Source organism: Leuciscus leuciscus, assembly GCF_965113295.1.
Source record: "Leuciscus leuciscus genome assembly, chromosome: 9".
NCBI lineage: Eukaryota > Metazoa > Chordata > Actinopteri > Cypriniformes > Leuciscidae > Leuciscus > Leuciscus leuciscus.
The window spans coordinates 13,587,618-13,612,642 of record NC_138733.1 but is presented as its reverse complement, the minus strand read 5'-3'; the positions used below and the strand labels follow the sequence as shown (position 1 = coordinate 13,612,642).

Sequence of the window (25,025 nt, the reverse complement as noted above, 5' to 3'; positions counted from 1 at the left end):
TAAACAATTATGTGAAATAATAATAATAACAATATTTATACATTTAATACAAATTGTAATAAACAACAATAACAAGTATTATTATTATTGTTGTTGTTGTTGTTGTTGTTCATTGTTATTATTATTAGAGAACTGTTGCTAAATCAGACAGTTAATGTTTGATTTTAATACAGGAGAGGAAAATCATACATTTTTATGTTTATTATTATTATTATTATTATTATTAACAGTTGTTATTATTATAAACTGTTGCTAAGTCATACATTCAGGAGCTTATTATGTTCAGATAATGTTTGAACTTTTATTTTGAAATAGCAGAGATGATTCGCTTAATTTTCACTTGCTGTTTAAACTCACTGTAACATCTTTGGATATCTCTTGTAAATAATCAAACCACAGCTGTATTGTTTTTTATTTTTTTATAAGCTGATTTTAAATAGTAAAATATGATTTTAGAAATTCTCACGAATTTATTTATGTGTCGAAAGTGCTTCTGTAAAATCAAAGTCCTGCACACTGTCATTGGAAGGAGCATTTCAAAACCTACTGCAGTGCTTTTCCGTTTGTTGGGGTTGTTTAATCTAGTTAGTTCAGTTGTCGGTTGTTCTAGCTGTGAAGAGTGAATTGAGTGTGGTTGTAGAGTCGCATGTTGACTGTCATCAGTAATGTCCGCGTACAGACCGCTGCTGTGTTTGCTCAGGCGCGGGACAGCAGCGCGTGTCTGTAGGACAGTCACCACCTGGTCACCTGTAGGAGCCGCTTTCAATGCTAAAGTCCACAGGAGACTAGAGCTCTACCAACAAAATGTGGTACGCTCTGTATCTATGTCTAAGTGTAATTGCTGTTTGATTGACCTTTATTATCGTAAAGCACTAACTGTGTGTGTGTGTGTGTGTGTGTGTGTGTGTGTGTGTGTGTGTGTGTGTGTGTGTGTGTGTGTGTGTGTGTGTGTGTGTGTGTGTGTGTGTGTGTGTGTGTGTGTGTGAGACAGGGGTTGTTTGGTGTCCCAGAGCTCGGCTCGGTTGAGGGTTTTGAGGTGGTCCAGGACAGAGCCCTGCAGGAGACAGAGCAGCTGGTGGAGAAAGCCTGCCTCTGCCCTCCTGGAGTCCAGACTGTGGAGATATTTGACAAACTGTCAGACAGCCTGTGCAGAGTGGCAGACATGGTAAACAAATGCTAATAATACAAATAAATAATAGAAGATGACAAATGAGAACTAGCATACTACTCTCCTCAGTTGAAATTTCTGTCACAATTAAAATGGAGATATTTTGGAAACTGGTACTTTTCCCCAGCATTGATTGATGAATGGAAATTTCAAAAGAACAGCATTCATGTGAAATAGAAATCTTTTGTAACATTATAAATGTATGTATTGTCACTTTTGATCAATTTATTGTATCCGTGCGGAATGAAAGTATTAATGTATTTTTATTATTTTATTTTTTATCTTTGATTTATCTTTGTTTTCACAAAAATGTTATGCAGTGAAAACTGTTTTCAAAATTGATAATAATAATAAAAGAATAATGTCTTGAGCAGCAAATTATCATATTAGAATGATTAATGAAGGATCATGTGACACTGAAGACTGGAGTAATTGACATCACATGAATAAATTACATTTTAAATATATTGGAATCAAAAATATTTATGTATTAAAAATACATCTCATATATATTATTATTCATTTTTTTGTAGGCAGACTTTATTAAAGTTGCACATCCCGACCCGTCTTACCGTGAGGCTGCAGAGAGGACTTGTATAAACATTGGCACTATGGTGGAGAGGTGAGCCTGGCTATATATCCACTTTTATATATATATACAATTTCTCTTGACAGCGATATTTATGGTTAATATTTTGTCCTACAGACTCAATACCAATGTTGAATTGTGTAAGAGCTTAAAGGACCTGCTGGATAACAAAGAGATCTTTGCCAAACTGGACCCAGAAACAAGGTATAAATCAGATCTTCTGTTTTATTGTATGATAAATGTCCAAGCAAAAGTCAACATGAAATTCCAATCAAATTGATCTTGTTTACTTCATTAATGCAAGTTTGTGGTGTTACTGTGTTTTCTTTGTTTAAGGAAAAAAGTACATTGTAATATTCACTATATTGTTTTATTGATGCAGAAGAGTGGCTGAACTGTTCATGTTTGACTTCGAAATAAGTGGAATCCATCTGGATAAAAAAAAGGTTAGTTTTTTGTTGTTGTTATTAATTATACTTTTTTGACTCATCTCAGTTAGAGCTGCACAATTAATCATTAAAAAGATTGCGATCTCGATTCAAACACCCTGTGATCTTATTCCTAAATGACAATGTTTCAGCCATGTCTATTAAGCCTTTGACTTGATCGACTAGATCTCAACGAACATTCAAATCTGCTTTTGCGCCGCCGCTGACTCAGAGAGAGCAGTTTTCATGTATAGGAATGAAACCGCTTCAACAACACCGTATCATTATGTATGTTTTACAATAATTCAGATCATCACAGAAGAACTGTGATAAAAGTTTATAGTTCGGTCGGATATAAACAATGATGTCAAAATTGAGTAAATCACCTTTTGATAGTATCTTGATAAAATTAAGATTGAATCAATTACATCATTACAACAGTAAGTGGCGACAAGTGAATCATTGAATCATTCATTTCAAGAGATTTGTGCAAAAACACTGATTCATCCAGTAAAGTCTTTTTGAGTGAGTCTTTGAATCATTCATTCAAACCAAAAAAAAAAAAAAAAAAAATTCATTCAAATGATTTAAATATACGTTATTTTGTTCAGTTTAAACAAAACAAAAAAATCCTGATTGTCAGTTTATCCAGGATTGTGCAGCTCTAATATCACTTTACTGGACAATAGGGTTGTCAAACGTATCGGTACAGGGTATATTCGGTACCCGCTGATAGACACTGCTGTCAAACGCTCTTGTTCGTGTTTGTTTGTCAAAGATTTCTATTTACAGCGTGTGTTTACAAGCGTTGAGCATTGTAGCCAATCACAATCATATCTGTTGAGCGTGTGAACAAAATGGCCAATCAGAGCCACTTGTCAGCAAGAATCCGCTTAACACACCTGAAAAGATTTTGTTTTGTTTAATCAGTGCAAGTCACACACTAACACATCCTTTCACTATAACCAGCAAAGTGTAAACATGATGTCAAAAAGAGATTCATTGTACATTAAGATTAGATTAGATTCAACTTTATTGTCATTACACAAGTACGGGTACAAGGCAACGAAATGCAGTTTAGGTCTAACCAGAAGTGCAATAGCAGCAAGTGCAGGATATACAGTGGTTCCATAAGTGCAGAACATGGATATGTACTGAATAAATATAGAGTTGAATACTATTATAAACAAAAATTTACAGATAGATTTGTCCTATGAATATAATATACAGATAACTATTACTGTGAACAGAATTGAGAGAGAGTGTTGTTAAGACAGTGAGAGTGCAGAATTCAGTGAGTTTGCGCTTTAGAGATTGACAAACTTTTTGATTGTAAAGGTAGGCTCTCTTGCTTTCTGTTTATTACACATTCTGGATTGACAACCGTATTTAAATGCGTGATCGAATTGACAGTGATAACCAATGGAGGAGACGATATTTTTTAAAGTAGGCTACTTAATTTGCTCTGGTACCAACAGAGAACTGCAAATGTTACTGGTATTGGTACCGGCTACTGAAGTTTTGGTACCGTGTCAACTATACTGGACAGTAAAATACATTTGTGTGTAAGACATCTCTCAGATTCCCTTTCTCTATTCCACAGAGGAAAGAGGCTGTGAACTTGAATGTGAAGCTGCTGGATCTGAGTAACCAGTTTCTCATGAGCTGCCACATGCCCAACAGAATCGAGAAGAGAGCTCTTCCTGAACACATTCACCAGCACTTCAGTAAAGAAGGAGAGCACGTTCAGATCAGCGGTCTGCATGCGGACGCACCTGATGATCTGGTACGTCACTTTCCTGAATTAGCACAAACTCTTTTGATGTTGTATACATGTTGATTGAAATAGTTACAAACTCTTTTTATATTGTCCGTTTTCCTTTAGACCCTCAGGTGGCTTTATTGTGGTGTAACAAGTGGTTTTTGTTGCTGTCTGTGCACATATTTTTCAGGTCAGGGAAGTTGCCTATAAAATTTTCCTCTACCCGAACGCAAATGTGATGCACATACTTGAGGAACTGCTGGCCTGTAGAGATAAACTGGCTCGCTTGGTTGGTTATGAATCTTATGCGCACAGAGCATTAAAGGGAAGCATGGCCAAAAGCCCAGGTAGAAGACTTATATATATATATATATATATATATATATATATATATATATATATATATATATATATATACATATACAATATATTTATTTTAAACTTGGAAGTGTGTCATTTCTGTACCACTAGCTGAACCAAGCAGAACTGCAAGAATAATGATTATTTCTAAACACTGCTTATCAAACTTCATGTTTATTTTTTTTATAAATAATATAATAGTTAATATTATATTATGTTTAATATTATTTATATTATTGGAATACAAGTTTATGGCACGGTCTGTTTCTCTACAGAGGCAGTTATGAGCTTCTTACAGCAGATCACAGACAAGCTCTCAGACAGGTAGAGTTTGCTCTCTTCAAAATTTGTCAGTTGTATTGAGCCACAGATGCATAATAATTATATTATGTGTAAAAGTTACTGTCTGATTTTTTTTTTAAAGAAAGATTAAACCTAATTTATCTATTACAGTATTGTCGTTGTCTTTGCAAGCAGTTGCCACTAGGTGTCACTGTCAACAACATTATATGAACAACATGAAGACACTAACGTTGTATTGAATTGGTTGCATGCATGTGTATTGAAACATATTTTTAATTTGTATATGCATGTATAGTATATCATTTTTGGTTACACTTTATTTTAAGGTGTCATAGTGTAATTATATTTAAGTACTGAGTAATATTAAGCAACTACATGTACTTACTATAGGGTTAGGGTAGGATTTGGTTGAGGGTTAATTGCATGTAATTATGCATAATTTACTGTTATTACTATGGTAAATACATGCGTAACAAGGACACTGTAAAATAAAGTGTTACCTAATTTTTATAATGTAAAATATATGTTATAAAATATAAACAAATGATATTTCTGTAAACTTTAGGACTGAAAGGGATTTTGAGATGATGAGGGATATGAAGACAAAACTCAACCCCAAAAATTCTGTAAGCACTGCTCAATTTTTTCTGATATTTGGATTTTCTTATCATCTGCTCTCATATTGTATCATCTTGTAAAATTTTTGACAAGTACAATTTTACAAACTTAATAATTGCTGCAAGTTTAAGTGAGAAATAGTTAATTGTTCTATTCAAAAATTAAAACCGAATGAAATCTTCCTTCGTAGGAAGTAATGCCATGGGACCATCCGTACTTCAGTGGTGTGATACGTGCAGAAAGGTAAGAGACCTGAGCTTAAGGTGGAATAAAATTTTCTTACATCTAAGAATAAAATAATACACTACTGTCAAACATTCAAATATTTTAGTCAAAAACATTCTCTTTTGTCAAACTTTGACCTCGGATGACACACAAAACCTAACAAATATACAGACTACTTTTCGGTCAATTCAAAACAGTGTTACAAAAACCTCTTATTGGGAATACTTTTTCAGATCATCGTCCATTACAGTATACAGTGTAAATGAAAGAGTGCAGGTACAGTAAAACACAACAATGAGCTTTAGGGAAAGTGACACTACACTAAAGTGATGATGAAAGGCACTAGAAAAGCCAAATACCAATGAATTGATTGTGAACTCAATATGCAACACAATACAGTATACTGTCAATTACAGTACAGTAAAAGAAAATCAGCATCCTCTATACTGTAAAGAAATTTGGCCGAATGTGCAGAGTACTACAGCAGTTTCGTGGTGTTTTGACAAAAGACTTTCTTTAGGCAGTCATTTCTCAGTTCTGCAGAAATACTGTAAATGTAAAAAAACAAAAAAACAAATTGGCTACAAATAAATGTGACTGAGTTTGAGGGTGTACAACGTGCTATAGTTTACTGTACAAAGAATAGTGAGGTTTAAAGTACTGTTACAGTGTAATAATTATACTATATGTGTAAGTAGTATAAAAACCCTGTAGATGATTCTTCTCCATTAAGATACATTTATATTATCCTGAGATTGTGATTGGTGTGTCATCAGTTTTGCTACGTAATGTTTATTCAAGGATAAATGTGTGCTATTCGAGTTCACATTGTGATGCTTGAGTTAATTATTTTATGTGTTTGTGTTTTCTGAATGAGAACATGGTTAAACCTGTGTATTTTTGTATAGTGTTTTGCAGAAATAACTGAGAAAATTTAATTGTGTGTGAAAACAGGTGAAATGTGATAAACATTTTGAGAAATGTGTCTTTGTTTTGAGAACTGAATCAATGGTTGTGGAAAGTGGGCTAACTGAATCAGTTATAGTGTGCTAGCAATCGAGAAAAACAGCTGTTCAACATGAATAATAATAATAAGAAAAATACATTTATTTTTACGTTCTTGTAATTTCTCTTTTGTAGTCTGTGGTTTTTGTGAGAAAGAATGTGAAATGGACATTCAGCCTTTAATAACATGGCATGTTTATGTTTTGTCTCCATAGATTCAACATCGAGCCAAGCCTGTACAGTCCATACTTCTCGCTGGGAGCGTGTATGGAAGGTCTGAATGGTCTTTTCACACAGCTGTATGGTGTATCACTGCTGGCTGAGCAGCCCAGTGTGGGGGAGGTCTGGAGCGAAGATGTGCGCAAGCTGGTGAGATCATGCTTTCTGTGCTCGATTATCTTACCCAATGGGCTTAAATGAGAGCTCATCTTCAGGTCTAGCCAACTTCTTTCTTTTTTTTAATGTCACTTGCCATTTTTAACTGTTCCCTCAGGCTGTAGTGCATGAAACAGAGGGACTGCTAGGATATATCTACTGTGACTTCTTCTACAGACCTGAGAAACCTTACCAGGTAAAGAACTCAGATAAGCCATCTACCCTGCTTGTCCATCTCAAATTAGTATCTGTTATACAATACTATACAACAATAAGTTCCAATCCTCAAATTTGATTGACTGAGTGGTGGTTCATACTGATATTCAGTTACATCATTACACCAGTAGGTGGCAACAAGTGTCTTTATGAGTGAGTCACTCACTGCATTTGAAATTGAATTCTTCCCTGCTATACAGTATCAGAAAAACAGTACACCAACAAGAGAACAATCGTCACCTCCTGGGAAATTGGTGCAAAATATCTGTAATAAAAATGGATGTTGCTGCAATTGGGGAAACTACTGTACTGTGGCTCTTTTATTTCTACATCATAAATGACTTGCGTCTCTTGAGTGTGCACACAAAACACACTCTTGCATTGAATGCCTGGTGTTTGAGAACGCGATCATGTGAGATACTTCTGGGAGGTTATTATACCAAATCATTCTGATGACAGACTTCAGCTCAGGCATTTCAGACATCTGATTTTCATGCATACGACACACATTCATATACAGAACGTATTTTTTAATTGTTGCGAAGTAAGTTTCAAGCCAAATGCAGTACCTACTACAGCATGTGATTTTGGATGCAGAGATTGAATCATTCACTCAACCAATTCATATAAAATCGATTCATTAATGAAAAAATCATGAGGGAGTCATTGAATTATTCACTCAAGCGATTCATTCAGGAACAAATGTTTGCTGATTTATTCAACATCAAAATTAAACCAAAGTTTTTTTTTGTTGTTTTTGCTCAGCCAATCAGTATTGACTAGTCCAGCTTGTTTGTGATCCGCTCAGGACTGCCACTTTACCATTCGTGGCGGGAGGCGGCTGGATGATGGCCAGTATCAGCTGCCAATGGTGGTCCTGATGCTAAACCTGCCCCACCCCACGCGGTCCGCTCCCACGTTGCTCAGCCCGGGCATGATGGAAAATCTCTTCCATGAGATGGGCCATGCCATGCACTCCATGCTGGGACGTACCCGCTACCAACACGTGACGGGTATGGAATGATCACTACAGAAATCTACTAAGTTTGTTCACATTTGTGGCCTTCAGCTTTTACAACTTCCTCAGAGCAGCATGATCATGGTGACCTTGTTTCTCTCTTCAGGAACCCGATGTGCCACTGATTTCGCAGAGGTGCCCTCTATTCTCATGGAATACTTTGCCACAGATTATCGCGTGATCAGTCAGTTCGCTCGTCACTACCAGACTGGACAGGTACACACTGCAATGTTCATGTTGGTCATTATTTCAAAAATTATTTTAAAGGGGTCCTATTATGCTTGTGTACTGTTGCTGTTTGAGCATGAAAAAGGTCTGCAAAGCACAAAGTCCACTCCAAAGGAAGTTATTCTCTATATCAGCAAGTACTGTTTCTGAACTACCTGAAATGCCTCGATTGTAGTCTTTGGTTTTCTTCAGGGAACGTACACATCACAATATTCGCAATTCCTAATTTAAATCATTTTCTGCCCAAGGCATACGTAATAAAGGGGACGAGGTTGAGTTTAGTTAGGGTGCGTCTTGTCCAAGAGATGATGTTTTTCCACCCCGAATCTTAACCCCCTTTTTTCAGCCTTCCTTAGACAGATGAACTTAGTGGTTAAAATGTATTTTTCACACTATTACTTAGCAGTATACAACCATTGTTTTGTAACGACTGTTTTCTGAAACATGCCGTTTGAAGCAGGTCAATTGTTATAAATAACACAGATATAACATCACATTTGAAATGTAAGAGAGGTATAAAAATAAATAATTACCACTGTGAAAGATCCTGCACAAGTCGTGCCATTGAAAGTGGTTTGGGTTGATCAGCTTGTCCATCTTGACTATCGTTATCGGACTCGGGCTTGAAGTGATATGGCAAAACTGGTGCCATAGTTTGTGTAGTTACAGTAGAGTTTACAGCGCCTCAGGAACCCTCTCTGGTGGATACTCACCGGTTATGGTAAGGGGCGTTAGAAGACTTTCAATGCGCTCTAAGCAGTAGAAAAATCACAACAGACTGGGGCCGGCTGACCAGTCAGAGCAAGCTGTGAAGGCGGGTTTTAAAGAAACCGAAAACTAAAATAGAGATTTCAGACAGAGGGTGAAAACAGGTGCTGCAACAACATACATTTTTAAGAAAATAAGTTTTTGGAACATTAAATGATGTAAACACATTCTAGTAGACTCAATAAACAAAATTATGAACTTGCGAATGAGCATAATAGGACCCCCTTTAAATTCTTAGCTGGTCGCTCTTTTCCATGCAACTACAATAAATAAGAATTTATGGTTCTTGTTAAACAGGAGGCAAAAGCACCATGGAAGTAGTAAATACAACTCACAAGTCATCTGAAATAATTTCTGGGTGAAAATGTTTTATTGTTTTTTTTCTCTCATAGCCTTTGCCGCAGAGCATGGTGGCCCGTCTTTGTGAGTCCAAGAAGGTCTGCGGTGCGGCTGACACTCAACTTCAGGTACCAGATCTTCTCATTCAACAACGAGAACGGTTTCGAACATAACCTTTTATTATGACCCATAACTAATGTGGGGACCAATATTACTGTTTAAAAAAAACAAAACAAAAAACAGGATTCACAGTGAAGCTCCAATGTAGATGGTGAAATCAGGCATACATTTCTTTTTTTCTTTTTTTTTCTTAATTTAATTAATTTTAAATCATTTAGGTAATAATTTTGTTTAATAAAAATAATTAAAAAATATTTTTAATTGGAAAAAATACTAGATATAAATCTAATATTGACGCAACATTTTCATAAATGGTTTGGTATCTGAACAAAAATTTCTGTAAATGTTTCTCTTTAGGTTTTCTACGCAATCCTGGATCAAGTTTATCATGGAAAACCACAAAATCGATCAACGACAGATATCATGATAGACATGCAGAAGAAGTATTATGGCCTGCCATATGTCACCAACACTGTAAGTGTGTTTCATTTGAATTAAAAAATATAATGGGTGCAATGTGTACTTTTTTTCCCAATGTTATAAAATACTTTTAAAATATTTTTTGAATGTCAAAATACATAAATGTTGACACAAATTTTAAATGTGGAAGCCACCATTTTCTGCTTTTTTCTGCCAATCCATTTAGTAGAACTGGCAAAAAAAACCTCCCTGTATTTTAAAAACCAGGTTTAGGAAATCTTAGGAAAACAAAATGCCTGGTCTTAAGGATAACTTTGAATGATTTATTTAATGCCTCCTAGAAATCATTGCTGCACAAAAAGCACATCTCTCAAATGTAGGTGGTCTGTTGAAATGAAGTGATCCATTGGCGTTATTGAAGTTAATGAATGTTTGGGAATAGTTCCTTGACTAATCCTTAATAACATCTTATACTCCCCTTCTGAAGTACAAAAACACATCAACACACACCAAGGTAGTTTAGTTTTGGCCCCTTTCCTGTCCTGTGGTTTTCCACACAGACACTGCACGGTTAAAGGATTAAAATACTTTTCTCCGTTCTCCGGCCCTTTTCGGGGCCCTTTTTCTGCAATAACAAAGCAGAGATATACTTTGAAGAAGCGCTCCCTGGGGGAAATATTTGAAACTCTTCTTTCAAGAGTCTTTTTGGAAGGGAAAACATAGTTTGAATTGCTTTTCTTAGCTCTTCAGCAGCTGTAGAGATGGCCGCCTGAGAGCTGGAGCGATTTAAAACACATATTTTATTTCGGAATGGCCTTCATAAACCGTTCATCCTGGCCTGTAATTATGTGGAGCCACTGGGAATCAGGCCTCCCCCCAACTCTAAATATTCCCCTCTCTCTTTAATTGCTTCAGCCGTAATGTCTTTACCATCGTCTAAATCACCCAGCTTCCCCCTTCTTATCCGTTATTACTGCCTCACGGGAACGCAGCTAATAGTATGCGTGTGTCTTTCATTCCTGTAGGATGCCTGTTTTATTGACTATTAAAGGACAAATGAAAGCTTTCCTCAGTCCACATATGGCTGTAAAACCCTCGGCATGCAACTCTATTCAAGTATCACAGCTGTTTTGACAAATTATATTGTTGCAGTAAAGATATAAAATTCGATTTTTACCTGACAAAGTTTTGGCCCCACAATCTTTCCGTTACACACGCATAGGAACATTTTAGTGGTCCCACCTACAATGTGCACTACCCTTCAAAAGTTTGCGGTCAGTAAGATTTTTTTACAAGGGTTTATAAAAGAAGTCTCTTATGTTCACCAAGACGGCATTTATTTGAACAAAAAATACAGTAAAAATGTCAAATATTATCTCTGTGATGTGAAAGCTGGATTTTCAGCATCATTACTCACATGATCCTTCAGAAATCATTCTAATATGCCGATATGCTGCTATTGATGACATTATTATCAATGTTGAAAACAGAAGTTGTGCTGCCTAATATTTTTGTGGAAACTGTGAATACCTTTTTTCAGGGCTTTTTGATAAATATAACGGTCAAAAGAACAGCATTTGTTTAATTTCAGGATTTAGTTTGCCCATTTTATTGTCCACCAGGGGGAAAATTTAAGTCTTATTGCTTAACAAAAATATCACACCTCAACGAGCTGTAAAATTTGAGGTATCATACCACAAATTGCACATGACGACTTTGGCACTAAAGATTCATTACTGAGGTTTGTTCAAATCACTAACCCTAAATTGAGTAATAAAAGTGATGCTTAACCATTAATAAAGATTGTGGCAAATGACGGAGATGGTTAATTGACTCAGACTCATATTTACAGTTGTTTAACGTTTGCTGATGTTGATTCGGTTTACTAGGGCATTAATAGTGTTCTGGAAGATAATGTCAGCTGTTTGAAACATGGACCAGATGGAGGTTCTTGTCCTGTTGCTAATATTTGGCAACATTCACACACAGTGTTACATTCCTCTGGCCGCTGAGATACATGATTGGATGCAAAGAGCGTACATGTCCGGTATTACCGTGTTAGAGTTGGTTAGATTCTATTAGCTCAAGGCCTTTATGCAAAGTACTGTAAATGTGAAATTCTTATAAATGTAGATTTTGGTGGCCAGCAGCCTGACAGAACCCATCTGCAGTGAAAATATTTCCATAACCCAATACAGATTTTAGGCAAGTGTTGAAGGTCAAGTAGCTGTTTCGCTAATGTTTAGCTTTCAGATTTTACGTCCCTGCAGGAGTGCGTTTGGGCTTACTGAAGTCATTAGAGGCCATATGGGATATGTCTTGCTGATACTCTGGGGCTTAGGTCTGTGTTCTACAGCAGTTTCACCTTCCTCAACCATAATGTGTCTCTCATAGTGCTGTTTACACAACCCTGGCTCTCTTCATCAACCTCGCAGTGAAACACTTACACACACACACACACACACACACACATTCTGCATAAGAAAAGATTGTCCAGCATGTCCCTTACTAATCATTTTAGCCAGATGTCTTTGTGGAGTCCTTAATATTCTGTAGCATGATATTATAGCAATGCTTTTATGTACCAACTACAAAAGCATATAGTTATATAACACGTGTATCTGTAAGATTCCTATGTTCAGGAGGTTGTAACACTGTGACATGAATCATGTATTTAGCGGATAGCAAATAGCTAAGCCTAATGTGCCTAATATTGCCCCGGGCCCTGTGATAGGAGAGGAAGGTCGTCTATGGTATAAAGCCTACTTTGTTTTGTTTGTTGCTTGGCTTATGTTTTGTTTGTTGCTTTTTGTTGTTTTATTTGTTTCCTGCTTTTGAATTATTTTGTTTCTTGGTTTGTTTGTTTTTGGTGTTTTTTGTTGCTTGGTTTCTTGTTTGTTTGTAGTTTTTTTGTTGTTGTTCTGTTTGTTTCTTGTTTGGGATTTTAGTTTGTTTCTTGGTTTGTTTATTTGTTTGTTTTTGGTTTGTTTGTTTGCTTGGTTTGGATTTTTGTTTTGTTTGTTGCTTGGTTTCTTATATTGTGTTTTTTTATTTGTATTATTATTATTCTTGGTTTGTTGTTTTTGTTTATTTTTGTTTTTGTTTCTTGTTTTCTCTTGGTTAGTTTTTTTGCATTTGTGTCCTGGTTTGGTTTGGTTTGTTTCTTGTTTTTTGTTTTTCTTTCTTGGTTTGTTGGTGTGGATTTTTAGTTTTGTTTGTTTCTTAGTTTTTTGTTTTGTTTTGTTTTATTTGTCAGATACAGTAGAGAGTCACAGGATTTTGGGCAGTCGGGTCAAATTCAGGTATGCGTATCCTACATGAGCACCACGGCAGTGTCAAGACACCGTGAGACCCGCTGAACAACAGTGCCTTGTACAACAAAGTTTATTCAATGCGCAGCATTATTCAGTGTGTTGACGTAATTTCCACTAAAACAGGAAGACACGGCGGGACATATCGAACAACTCCTCCCATTTTTTTAAATAGCCAATAGCGTTTTGATTATATCACAGACAGCTCGGCCAGAGCCGATGAGCTCGGTAAAGCCGCAGTTTCCTCCTAATCTCAAACAGTTTCTTCTCCTAATCTCCTCCATATCACATTAAATACAGAATTCTGTGCAGAATTCAGATGGGTCGATGCGTTTACTGCTCTGCGCCGACTCGCGCATATGATCCCGATTCCCGACTAGAGCATATGCTCTTGTGTCTCTGGATTGAAGCAGACTGTGTGCATGCTGCAGTGGTTCATGTGACACTAGCGTGAAACCAGACTTCATTCGCCACAATGGAAAGCATATTTACACTGTCTGAATCGTTACCTATATTGTCATTTCCTATCCCCTATATAGTGCAAGTGCACTATGTGCTATTTACGCTGTAGAAAATAGTAAGTGACCAATATCAGCCACAGCTTGATAGCTATTTATAATGTAGGGGGCCGGGACGCTTTAGATTCTAGAGAGTATTTTATTTAGAAAATATGATGAGGAGCTGAAGTGCAGAGTGATGTCATCAAAATCATTGGTTCATATTGGCAGAGACTGTAAGTTTTGAATGCTTATATTTTCTAAATGTGAATTTTGTCATTGTTTTGGAGCAGACTAGCTTATAGATAACAGTAAGGCTAACATATTCATAATAGCAGTTACAGTCTGATCATCCTCCTTGTTGACTTTTTGAACCCAGCTATTTTAGATTAGCTGTAGCTATAAACTGATTTTATCATATACCAACAGGATTGTTGCCCCTATTCACTGCCATATCAAGCGTAGTGAGCGCGGTTCATTTCCTGCAGGGATAATGGTAACAGCGGGTGTCTAAGCACGTCTCCATCCCTGAGCAATGCGTTTGAACTACTGAGCTCTTTCAACACGAATCTAGCCTGTGTTTTTATCGCCAAATACTTCCCCACCTTGCTCCCACCCAAAACATTATCACTGTCTTTAATTTGCCTCAGAGTAAAGTAGCCATGGAAGAGGGCTTTGCCCCATTTGTGCTCTGAGAATGTAAATATTTAGTGATGAATATGGTCCTGAAGGCATTGTGTGGCAATACCTTAACTTGACTGTTCCATTTAACTGGGTCAGATATTGAGTGCTGTTAGCATCAGCATGTTTCCAGGTTAGGAAATAACTTGGCAAGCGTTTACAGAGATGTAATAGGAATATTCCTACGGCAGCGTGTGATTAGTTCACCTGCATCTGTCTCTGCAGGCCTGGCAGCTGAGGTTCAGTCATCTCATCGGCTATGGGGCGAAGTACTACTCGTATCTGATGTCACGGGCCGTGGCCTCCATGGTGTGGAAGCAGTGTTTCTATAAAGACCCCCTCAACAGGTTTGTGAAAGATTCATTAGATAAGTCACCCTTGTATTGCCACTTGTTTTTTTATTTCCCTAAAGCTTGTACACTAAAAAAATGAAGGTTCCAAAAGGTAGTTTTAGCAGTTGTGTCATAGAGGAACCATTTTTGATTCCTCAAAGCCTTTCAGCCTTTTACCTTTTTGGGGGTTTTTTTTTGGAAAAGCATTTAAGAACAATCTAAAGAACCTTTTTGCACTAATAAGACACTTGTGCAATGGAAAGGTTCCAGGGATGTTGAAGATTCTACATGGAACCATATATATACCAATAAAAGAAGAAGAAAAAAATGGATGCAAGCATGAAATTCATTAAATTTGATGCTGTGAAATGTTAATAAATGAAATAATAATTTATTGTAACTTGATGTGCTAGAATAACTCAAATTTAAAGAAAAAATAAAGTAGTACTAAGTACTATGTAGACTTTTTTTTTTAACTATTAAAATAACAAAACCACAACAAAATTACAAAAAAATTTAATTGAAATGAAAATGGTAAATATTGAAATAAAAACTGATTCAAAATATTTATAAAAACTATAATAGTATCACACTGATACTAAAATAACACTGGTTCACATCATGTTGGAATTACCATAACATACGTTTCCACATAGTAAAAAAAACGTATTAACATGTGTGTTAACATGTAAGAGTGCACTAACATAAAGTTAACAGGCACAGACTGAAAACCACAAAACTCCTGTTTTCATTTCATGGGGTCTTTCAAAATACCAGGATATCTTAACTACTCCACTGTGGTTTTGTTCTTTAGCACTTCCTTTTGTTTGGACAGTTTTGGACATGTCTGGCAGTTAGAGAGGGAACATAAGGGTTTATGGGCTTGGATTGTGGGAAGGATGCTGGTAGTGTAAAGTAAATCTCTGTCTGCTCACGTTGTTGCAGGGAAACCGGAGAACGTTACCGTAGAGAGATGCTGGCTCATGGAGGAGCGAAGGAGCCCATGCTGATGGTGGAAGGTAAGAGAAAGAAAAAAAAAGTCTGCACCTGAATGAACTCGGAGTTAGTTCAGTCACTGCTATTTCTTTGTCCCTTATAGAGTCAACATCCAAACTGACCTCATGTTTCTGGTGTTATAGTGAATAATTATTCAGTGCATGTTAATTACAAAGAAATCGTCCCGTTAATGTCAAAATGTCATTACATAATAATGGCAGACAAGAACAGATTAAGTTGCTATCAAGGCTGAATATAGCACTGTAATAACAGAATAGCAGGGTCTCTACTAGATGACAAGTTTCCCAGCCCTGGTGTTGACCCATGTGAGCACCAAGATAATGATCAATGTCTGTATGATGCCCCTAATGCCAGAGTCCAGTATCTCTGAAGCACATTTTTGATGGACTTTGATGGTTTTACAGTTACAAATCAATAGGATTTTTTTTTTTTTTTTTTTTTTTACTTCATCCATTTCTTAAAAAGCGTATTTACAAAAGAGTATAGCTCGTTAAAGATTGAAATTAGTAAGGAATTAATAAATCCATGCCTCTGACACATATTTTGTTGGACTGTGATGATTTTAACTCTTCTAAGACTCTTTACTTTTTTAATAAAATTTAAAGATTTTTAATAAAGTGAGGATCCAGATTTAGTTTTAGAATCTTATATCAAAAATAAACCTTTTATATATATATATTTTTTTTTTTTTTTTGGTCATATGTAGCTTTATTTATTTTATTTATTTAAACTCGCCATGAATTTTTATTTAATTAAATTTTAACTTGATGTGCTAGATTAACTCAAATGTAAAGAAAAAAAAAATACTATATAGAATTATTTTTTTTTTAAATGACTGAAAATGGAAAATATTGAAATAAAAACTGATTCAAAATATTAATAAAACCTATAATAGTATCGCAATGATACTAAAATAACACTGGTTCACATCATGTTGGAATTACCATAATATACGGTTGCACATAGTAAAAAAAAAAGTATTACAAAATTTATTTAAACGTATTAAAAAAAAAGTAAAATAATATATTTATAATATTAGTTGTTAATTGATTTACAACATAAAAATAACATTGCTTATTTTCCGATTTCTTAACCACATGTATTTTTCATTATTAACGGTCCAGTTCAGAGGGGTCCTCCTCAGTTCGCCGCCCCCCTCCTCTGTGCCGGATCGCAGTGGAACAAGAGCCACCCTAGAGAGAGCCTGTAGCCCGGGCCGTTTTTATCTGCCGGGCTCCTCGCTCCTCGCTGGCCGGATCCCAGGCCTCTGGTGCTGAAAAGTCCAGGCTGGATTAGATGGCATAGCGGAGAGAGGAAAGTGACGGACTGACGGCCATGCTGACTGAAGCCCTGTGTTCTCCAGCCATGGGCGGCACAGAGGCGTCTTTCATGGCCCTCAGCTTTCCCAGGGACCTCTATTTTAGTGCCGAAGGACAGACTGAAAGAACAATAGCACAGTCGAGCACCTGGGCTGGGATATGTTGAAGCGCTGTAGCACACAGATGGTGACATGCATGAGTTTTAGAGACAGGATCACAGGAAGGTCGGGTTCACCTTACTTTCAGATGTTCTTTGATGGGGTTTTTGGCCTTTACAGCCAAGTGCACATTGCATTAATTTACATCAATATGCAATCACAAAGAAGGGCAGATCTCATAAATAACTGTGAAGACAGTGAAGGAAATATAGTGGTTGAAGGGCAGTAAAAGAATACTGGTTTACCTAATTCTGTATTTATATAATGCCGCCTGAGAGCCGTTTAGTCATTATCAAGACGCTTAAAGATGCTCTAAGTGATGTTGGGTGACGTCACTTCTTGTTGACGTTTAAAGTATTGTCAAACAAAACGGAGGCTAGCTAGACCCTCCCTCCTCGTCATCCGCACACTAACCCCCCAAACCCCACCCCCAAATCTTTCTTGTCGGTTATTGGCTGGAGCAGTTTATGTTTCGTTGTGCAGGTTGGCCCAGTTTGTTATGTTTCGTGGTGCAGGTTGGCCCAGTTTGTTATGTTTCGTGGTGCAGGTTGGCCCAGTTTGTTTTTCTTGCCGTTTGTGGAGCCTGTGGTGTCTGCAGAGACCGCGTTTTTTTTTTTACAGTATGTTCAGGGGACAGGCAGCTAGCGGATGGTGAGAAGAATTTCTGTATATACCCTGTAGTATTTTTGTTTAAAAAACATCATACACTCAGAAGCCAAAACATTATGACCACCGTCCACCTACCGAATGTGCTCTTGGTCCTCCTTGTGCTGCCAAAACAGTGCCGACCCACCAAGGCAAAGGCTACATGTACACTTTGTACAGACCTCCCTTCCCTTTACCTCAGTACAGATAAAATGCTGTCGGGATAATTCTGGTTCTCATGGCTACGCAGAAGATTCTGTATTATACATTTTTAGGGCCAGACAAGTAGTTTATTGAGGGTTGATTTGTAAAGAAGGACTACCCGCCTGTGCACATACCTTTGGACTGAACACGTAATGCGCATGTGCGCGACGTCTGCGTATTCGCGGGTTTGCGTTTTTGAGGTTTGTGCAGAGATAACGGATAATCGTTTACACCTTCGAACCTATTTCAGGGAGTGCGTTCTCGAGACACCAGGCACTGTTTTGTGAATGAGCGTCGGAGCGCGTTAAGAGTATCCTGTTAGAACGGTGTCATGTTAGCGGCCCCTAAGTTAATAACTAATAATCTTTGCAACGGAAGTCAATCAATCAATCAATAACTTTAGCTGGACAATGACTTAATCCTAGAGCTGTTGTTAAGCCTAAACAATCTGTTACGGTAATTTCCATTATCACTGTAAAGCCGCTTTGAAACAATCCATATTGTTAAAAGCGCTATAATAAATGAAGGTGACTTGACTACAGACGATCCGATGTTCGTTCTTCTTTTAAAGCTCTGGGTGCACTTTGGATCATCTCAAATCATGCTGGAGAACATGATCATCAGGTTTTGTTCATGTATCTCAAGTGCTGTAGCCTGACTACGTACTTCCGCTCAATTTCAGTTCGCTTCTGTACTCAGTCTGAGATAGCGACCTATCTCCCAGTTTTCCTCCGGCCTCAAAACAGCCGGCCAATCAACGAACAGAGGGCGGGCTGAGAGCCATGATGTAGACGCTGATTGTACCGTGGATGCGTAGATTTACTTCACATAATCTGCAAAAGTCGTTCACAGCCATGTTCACTCCGGTATTTCGCTCGATGGTTTTGTTTTCGCATCATACATGTGTTTACAGTGGAAGTTCGATGCGGCTGAGCCGGTGCATAACACACATCATAACCAAACGTTATGTGATTGGCTTACGGGTAACCAGACGAAGTAGCAGAGTTTGGTATTACCAGGCTACAAGTGCTGCTGGCTTCGAAGCAAAAGAGACACCAAATGCTAACTATTCTTTTAAGAAATTTGTTTATTTTTCAACTTTACTCAAATTAATATGCTCCAAAAAAAAAAGAACTGCATTAAATTAGCGAAATGCTAAATGGAAGCAAGTAGAATTTGGAACCTCACTGTACGTTATACATAATATTTACGTGAACAATATTTTTTCCAATGTTTTCATATAGACAATAAGCGACATGATTCATGTGCACAGGGGCATAATCCTTTAAACTTGAGCTTTCTTTTTATTTTTTGACAAAGCTTTGAGACCTCCTGTTTTAATTACAGAGTCAATGATGAAGTAATTCCAGCCTTCAGGTAGATCATGAGCTTATTGCTTTCAACTCGTGACATGTTTCAAATAGTTACGAACGTCAAAGCCGTGGAGAAACCAGAAAATCTCTTCATCTGCTGGGAGGGAGGCTGTAATTATCTTCTTAGTCTTTAAACATTGCTCAACCTGAGTCTAAAGAAGTACGCATGGAGACCAGGCCTACTGGAACTCTTAAGGAACGCATAGCGAAACATTCAACTCAACTCAACTGAGATTTGGTTGCATAATTCAGACTTCATATCGTATCTTGTGTCAAGTCCTCATTTGACCTCTTGATAACCCTTGCCTCATATGAAACCCAAACCAGCGCTACCTGAGTCATGTTCCACCATGTCTCGCTGTGTCTGTAACTGCACAACCTGAAGGTGTGGCATACGGCACAGGAGCCAAAGAACAGCGTTTAAACGGGGATTAATTGAGGAGAGATGAGTCTGCCTCACTTTGATGTGTCCTTAGTTTCATCATCCTCCAATCCCAGTCATGAGCTCTTCTGACCAATCACACAGAGCCTCCTCATCCTCTTGTTCTCTATGGATGAATGAAGCTCTCTGTGAAGGGAAGGTGTTTGAAAAGGCATGTCGGACATTCGTTCTGTGGTTGTCCTCCATTTCAAAGCACACACAGCTGGATTGTTCAGAGCATCTTGAAGCAGAAAGTCCCTTTGATTCATAATAAAACACACACAATGCACCTGCGCTGATAAATAATGGTGACTTTACTCCATCCATCCCTGTAACTGTTTGATCTCGTCAACCGTGTAATCATGTTCCCACGAAAAAAGATCAATTATTCCTCTGTGGTAGGGTTAAACATTAGGTTTTTTTATATATGCATAGTATATATATTTATTTATATTTAAAAAAAAAGATTTTTGTGTGTATATGATAAAAAAAATATATATATATATATATAGATATAGATATAGATAGTTGAGTGTCACATGATTGTTCAGAAATAATTCTATTATGCTGATTTGGTGCTCAATAAACATTTCTTATTATACTTAATAGATTTTTTTTTCAGGACTCTTTCATGAAACAAAAGTTAAAAAGAACAGCATTATTTGAAATAGAATTATTTTTAACATTATAAATGTCTTACTGTCACTTTTGATCAAGTTAATGAATCTTTGCGGAATAAACGTGTAAGCTCGCGCTAGATCGGCCCAAAACCGGCATCCGACCAGCGCGGAAGGTCTTTACGTGTTACTGTCCTTTTCTCGAGGCAAAGTATTTTTTGATTAAATGCAATACATTTGAATATGTATTCTCTCGTTATTTCATCTGACTACATAAATGAAAAGGTTTTAATGATATCTTTGCATCATTAAATGTGAGCGAATGTTTGACTATTCCTTTTAACTCTTTGATCAAAGTCAGTTAGAATAATCAAATGTAACAATTTATTATGTCAGGTAAACGTATCATGCCAATTTCATAATCAATTCAAAGATAATCGATACAAAACATCAAATGCTCTGGAATAGAGAGAAGATGCAAACCCAACATTAAGAAATACATGAGGCTCATCTAATCTACCTTACGGACTAATCTGAAATACAGAAAGGCCCCGAATCCTCTGCTGCATGTCATTATATAGTCAGGACCTCTTTCACTTGGAAACATCTTTTAACAATGGAAATTTGCATTCAGAGGTTACACCTTTGGGTGTACTAGGGAGACCATTTTCTAGACGCCAACCCCTCCCTCACCAGTCGCACTGAGACATTTTAAATGATACCAAACATGAAAAATACTCTGTGATAATCATTCACATTAAACTATACATTTTCTTGGGTGATTTACATGTGGTCTCAGCATATGAGAGGGGGAGTGAGGAAGAGGGGGAGAGATGTGTTTTGAGGTGTGACTTTGCCTCACAAATGGTGAGTTCAAATGGTAATTTCCAGAGAGGTCCTTTGTCCTCTCAGGGTCTGGGTGCTCCCCAACCAGACTGTCCGGCATTTCCTAATTTCTCAATTCTTACAAACGTATTCATTAAAAAAATAACTTACTGACTAATATATGCTAACTAAGCTGAAGAAATGTTGAAACAATCTTTTTTTATACAGAGCAAAGGCTTTATAAGGCCTTGGAAGTAATAGTTATAAGATTGCGCACAAACATTCACACATTTGAATTGCTCTAATTTATTTTAATTGGATCATTTAAGAGCTCAGAAAGAAAAATAATAATAATATTGCCCAACTCTTTAACATCAGGAATTTGAAGCTCATTCCTTCACATTTATCTGATATCTTTATTCTCACTGGATACGGGTCTTAATTTGTATATTTTGGGTTTTGAAATATCAAAAGAATGTGAGTCTGGATAGGCTTGTAGTCTGAATCCCCTCTAGAGTGAACTCAGGAAATGAACATCATTATAGAAAGTGGCATTGAAGCTGGAGACGTCTAGTCCGAGTGTGATCCATTCAGAGATTAAAGAAATAGTCTGTTACATCTTTAGCTCTCTGAACAGCATCTCTGGGTGTAGCATTCAGCTGGAAACTACATGAGGACAGTAAGATGTACAGATTGAGGTGGGACTACTTACTGTTACAGTCATAATGCCAGCATTCCTATGTTTTCTTTTTTTTCTTTTTTTTTTTTTAGTACTTGTCTCTCTTTATCTTCCATGTCCAGTCCAGCTTGTGCTTAAAAATCCACCAAGTCCAGATGATGGTGATGGAAAAAAAATGAAGGAAAAGTTCACAAAACGTTTGTCATGGAAATAAGTTTTGTGTGGAATAAGAATGCAAAAGTTTTGTGTAAAAACGCAACATTTCTCAATGGAATGTAAATGTTTTAAAGAGAACACAAAGTTTCTCGGTGGAACACAAAGTTTCTCAGTGGAACTCAAATGTTTTGAAGAGAATGCAAAGTTTCGTAGTGGAACAAAGTTTCTCATTGGAACGCAACGTTTCTCATTGGAACGCAAAGTTTATCATTGGAACGCAACGTTTCTCATTGGAACGCAACGTTTCTCGAAAATCTAATGTTTTAAAGAGAACACAAAGTTTCTCGTTGGAACGCGAAGTTTCTCGGTGGAACTCAAATGTTTTAAAGAGAATGCAAAGTTTCTTGGTGGAACTCAAATTTTTTAAAGAGAACAAAGTTTCTCGTTGGAACGCAAAGTTTCTCGGTGGAACTCAAATGTTTTGTAGAGAACACCGTTTTTAGGGGCAATAAAACAGTTTTGCAAAAGAACGCAAATGTTCTCAGGGAACTCAATACCATTGTGATAGAATGCAGAATTTCTCTGGGGAACACAATAGTTCTGCAAGAGAACACAAATTTTGTGAGCAAATGCAAAAACATTAAAATATAATTTGTCCTCCCATCTCAAATGTTTTGCATCACCATGTTCCCTTAGGAGCTCCGTACAAATCTATATCCAGTGTATAACTCTGAAGAAAATGTAATCAAATAAAGCCATATTGTGATTGTGACCAGATTTCATAATTTAGTACAGAATCACAATCGATTGATTGTCAGAGCAAACGTTTACAGTACTAATTATTCATTGTGAAAGATGTGCATACAGGGTTTGAGGGTCAGAGTTGCATGAGATTTTAGTGCAGCCTTCTGCAGTGTGGACTTGGTGTGTTTGTGTGTGTTTTAGAGGTGACCTGTGCAGGAAAGAGGGGGAAGGGAGGAGGGCCTATTTACATTGGCAGCTCTACAAGGGGAAATGAGCAGACTTCAAAGCGCCAGCAGAGAGGAATTGTAAATCGAGTGTGCACAGTTTAGCAGGACGCCTCACTGTTCACTGAGCACGGCAGAAGTGCGTCAACCTGTGGAAGACGATATTGTCATAATGTAGCACAGGGAAGATAAAACCTCTGCCCTTTTAGTTACCGCTTTTCTGCCGTAGTAAATGCTGCTCAGATTTACAGTGCTTCTTTGAAGTTAACATTACCCAATGCAAAGTACATGGTAAACATTTACCTAAACAAGTCATTAAAGCAGGAAGATTGTGCTGCTAAAACTGAGTGTATGTAACTGGAGTTTGCCCCTCTTGTTTCATGTCCAGGCATGTTGCAGAAAAGACCCTCCATCGAGGACTTTGTCAACGCCCTCGTGTCTGATCTGGACCCTGACTTCGAAACCTTCATCATGGACTCAGAGGGCTGAGGGATGAGCATGTTTTATCTTCCCTGCTGTAATCAGTCTTTACAACTGCCCGAACAATCAGTTTTAATGAATTGAGAAGGGATGAAATTCATGAAACAAAATTGAATGATCTCACAACTGTGCATTGTGGGATATATGCCAGTGAATTTCAAAAAACCTCTCACGAAATTATCCAGATAGAAAGTCTATTTTGTTTCAAGAAAATGTTCCTTTTTTTGTTTGGTTTTTGCAAGAAATGTGGATTTGTGTGTGTGTAAGAAATGCAGAATAAAATGTAATTTGTGAAGTATTTCCACATCATGCAACATTGGTGGCACTACATTTAATTATAATAATATGAATAAAACATTGTGATTATTTAATATGTGATTTATATATATATATATATCTGTAAATTCAGTAAAGGTTTTGCTTTTGATATTTTTCATAGTATAGTATAGTATAGTACAATGAAAAATAATCTAAAGTAAATCCTTTACTGGATTTGTCGTGTGTGTATAAGATATGTATATTGGGCTTTTTCTTTTGCTTTTTTGTTCTGATATTGGGATAAAATATGATCAGACATAATGTAACATTTTATTGAATATAACTATAAAAAAATTATATTCAACTATTCATATGTGATATAAAAGAAGATTAATATAGTTCTCAAAAAGGATCATGTGAATTTACTCAGGCCTCATATATCTAAAAATACAGTACTTTGTACACTTTTCTTATAATCGTTGTATTGTTTTCATATATCTTTGCATGCCATTATATTTTCATTAAAACACTCAAGCAAATCTTGTAAAGTTTTATTTACAAATTTGACAAGCCACAAATTTCATGTTTTTTTTTTGTTTGTTTTTTAGTTCACCAACCATCAATACGAAAAGCAAGAGTGAAGGCACAAGATGGGTATCTACATTATAAAAAATATTTTCCTCCTATTTCCTATAATACAATATCTACAATTCACCACACTGGAGATCACATACACACACACACACACACACACACACACGCGCGCAGTTTGATCTATGGAACTGGAATGTACTGCAAAAGAGTCAGCAAACCATTCAGGTGGACTGCAACTAATACCTGCAGATAACCCTTAACTTCAACCCACCCGAACAGGTAGTCAGTGCTGGGGGAAAAAACGAAAGGTCTAGTGATTCCTTTACAAAAGAGAGAATCTTTCGTCTTATGTGGTTTTGTTTAGACATTAATAAAGTCTCTTTAGGCCGATGTTGACGTGGTCACACGCTGCTGGAGAAAGACGGCGAAACACACGTTCTCAGTGTGTGTGTGGCCTGATGTAATCTGAGGTGGGATCTTCCTTTGCTCTTTCTACCTCCAGAGTGGCTCTCAGAGGCCAACAACAGGTGAGATAAGAGTAGGTCATC

General features: G+C 36.9%; 2 protein-coding genes across 3 annotated transcripts in view; one reads left to right on the top strand and one right to left on the bottom strand.

Annotated features, from left to right (window-relative positions):
* Window positions 1-521: 521 nt before the first annotated feature.
* mipepa (mitochondrial intermediate peptidase a) lies at window positions 522-24,422 on the top strand. The gene is made up of 19 exons (XM_082181167.1): window positions 522-809; window positions 992-1,165; window positions 1,702-1,790; window positions 1,875-1,961; window positions 2,140-2,203; window positions 3,789-3,971; window positions 4,138-4,294; window positions 4,583-4,631; window positions 5,176-5,236; window positions 5,419-5,471; window positions 6,674-6,827; window positions 6,952-7,029; window positions 7,858-8,062; window positions 8,174-8,283; window positions 9,456-9,530; window positions 9,880-9,996; window positions 14,657-14,778; window positions 15,709-15,782; window positions 23,534-24,422. The coding sequence occupies exons 1-19, from the start codon at window positions 666-668 to the stop codon at window positions 23,632-23,634; spliced, it is 2,097 nt and encodes a 698-aa protein (XP_082037293.1). The 5' UTR covers window positions 522-665; the 3' UTR covers window positions 23,635-24,422.
* tnfrsf19 (tumor necrosis factor receptor superfamily, member 19) overlaps window positions 23,885-25,025 on the bottom strand; it is a 30,452-nt gene continuing 29,311 nt past the window's right edge. The window contains exons 10-11 of one of the 2 annotated variants that reach the window (XR_014209017.1): window positions 24,618-25,025; window positions 23,885-24,587 (exon numbers count right to left, since the gene is read on the bottom strand). Coding sequence is in view for 1 of the 2 variants with exons in the window: in XM_082181235.1 (XP_082037361.1) it covers window positions 25,021-25,025 (5 nt within the window). In the remaining variant the exon portion in view is untranslated. The other variant, XM_082181235.1, reaches the window with a different exon arrangement.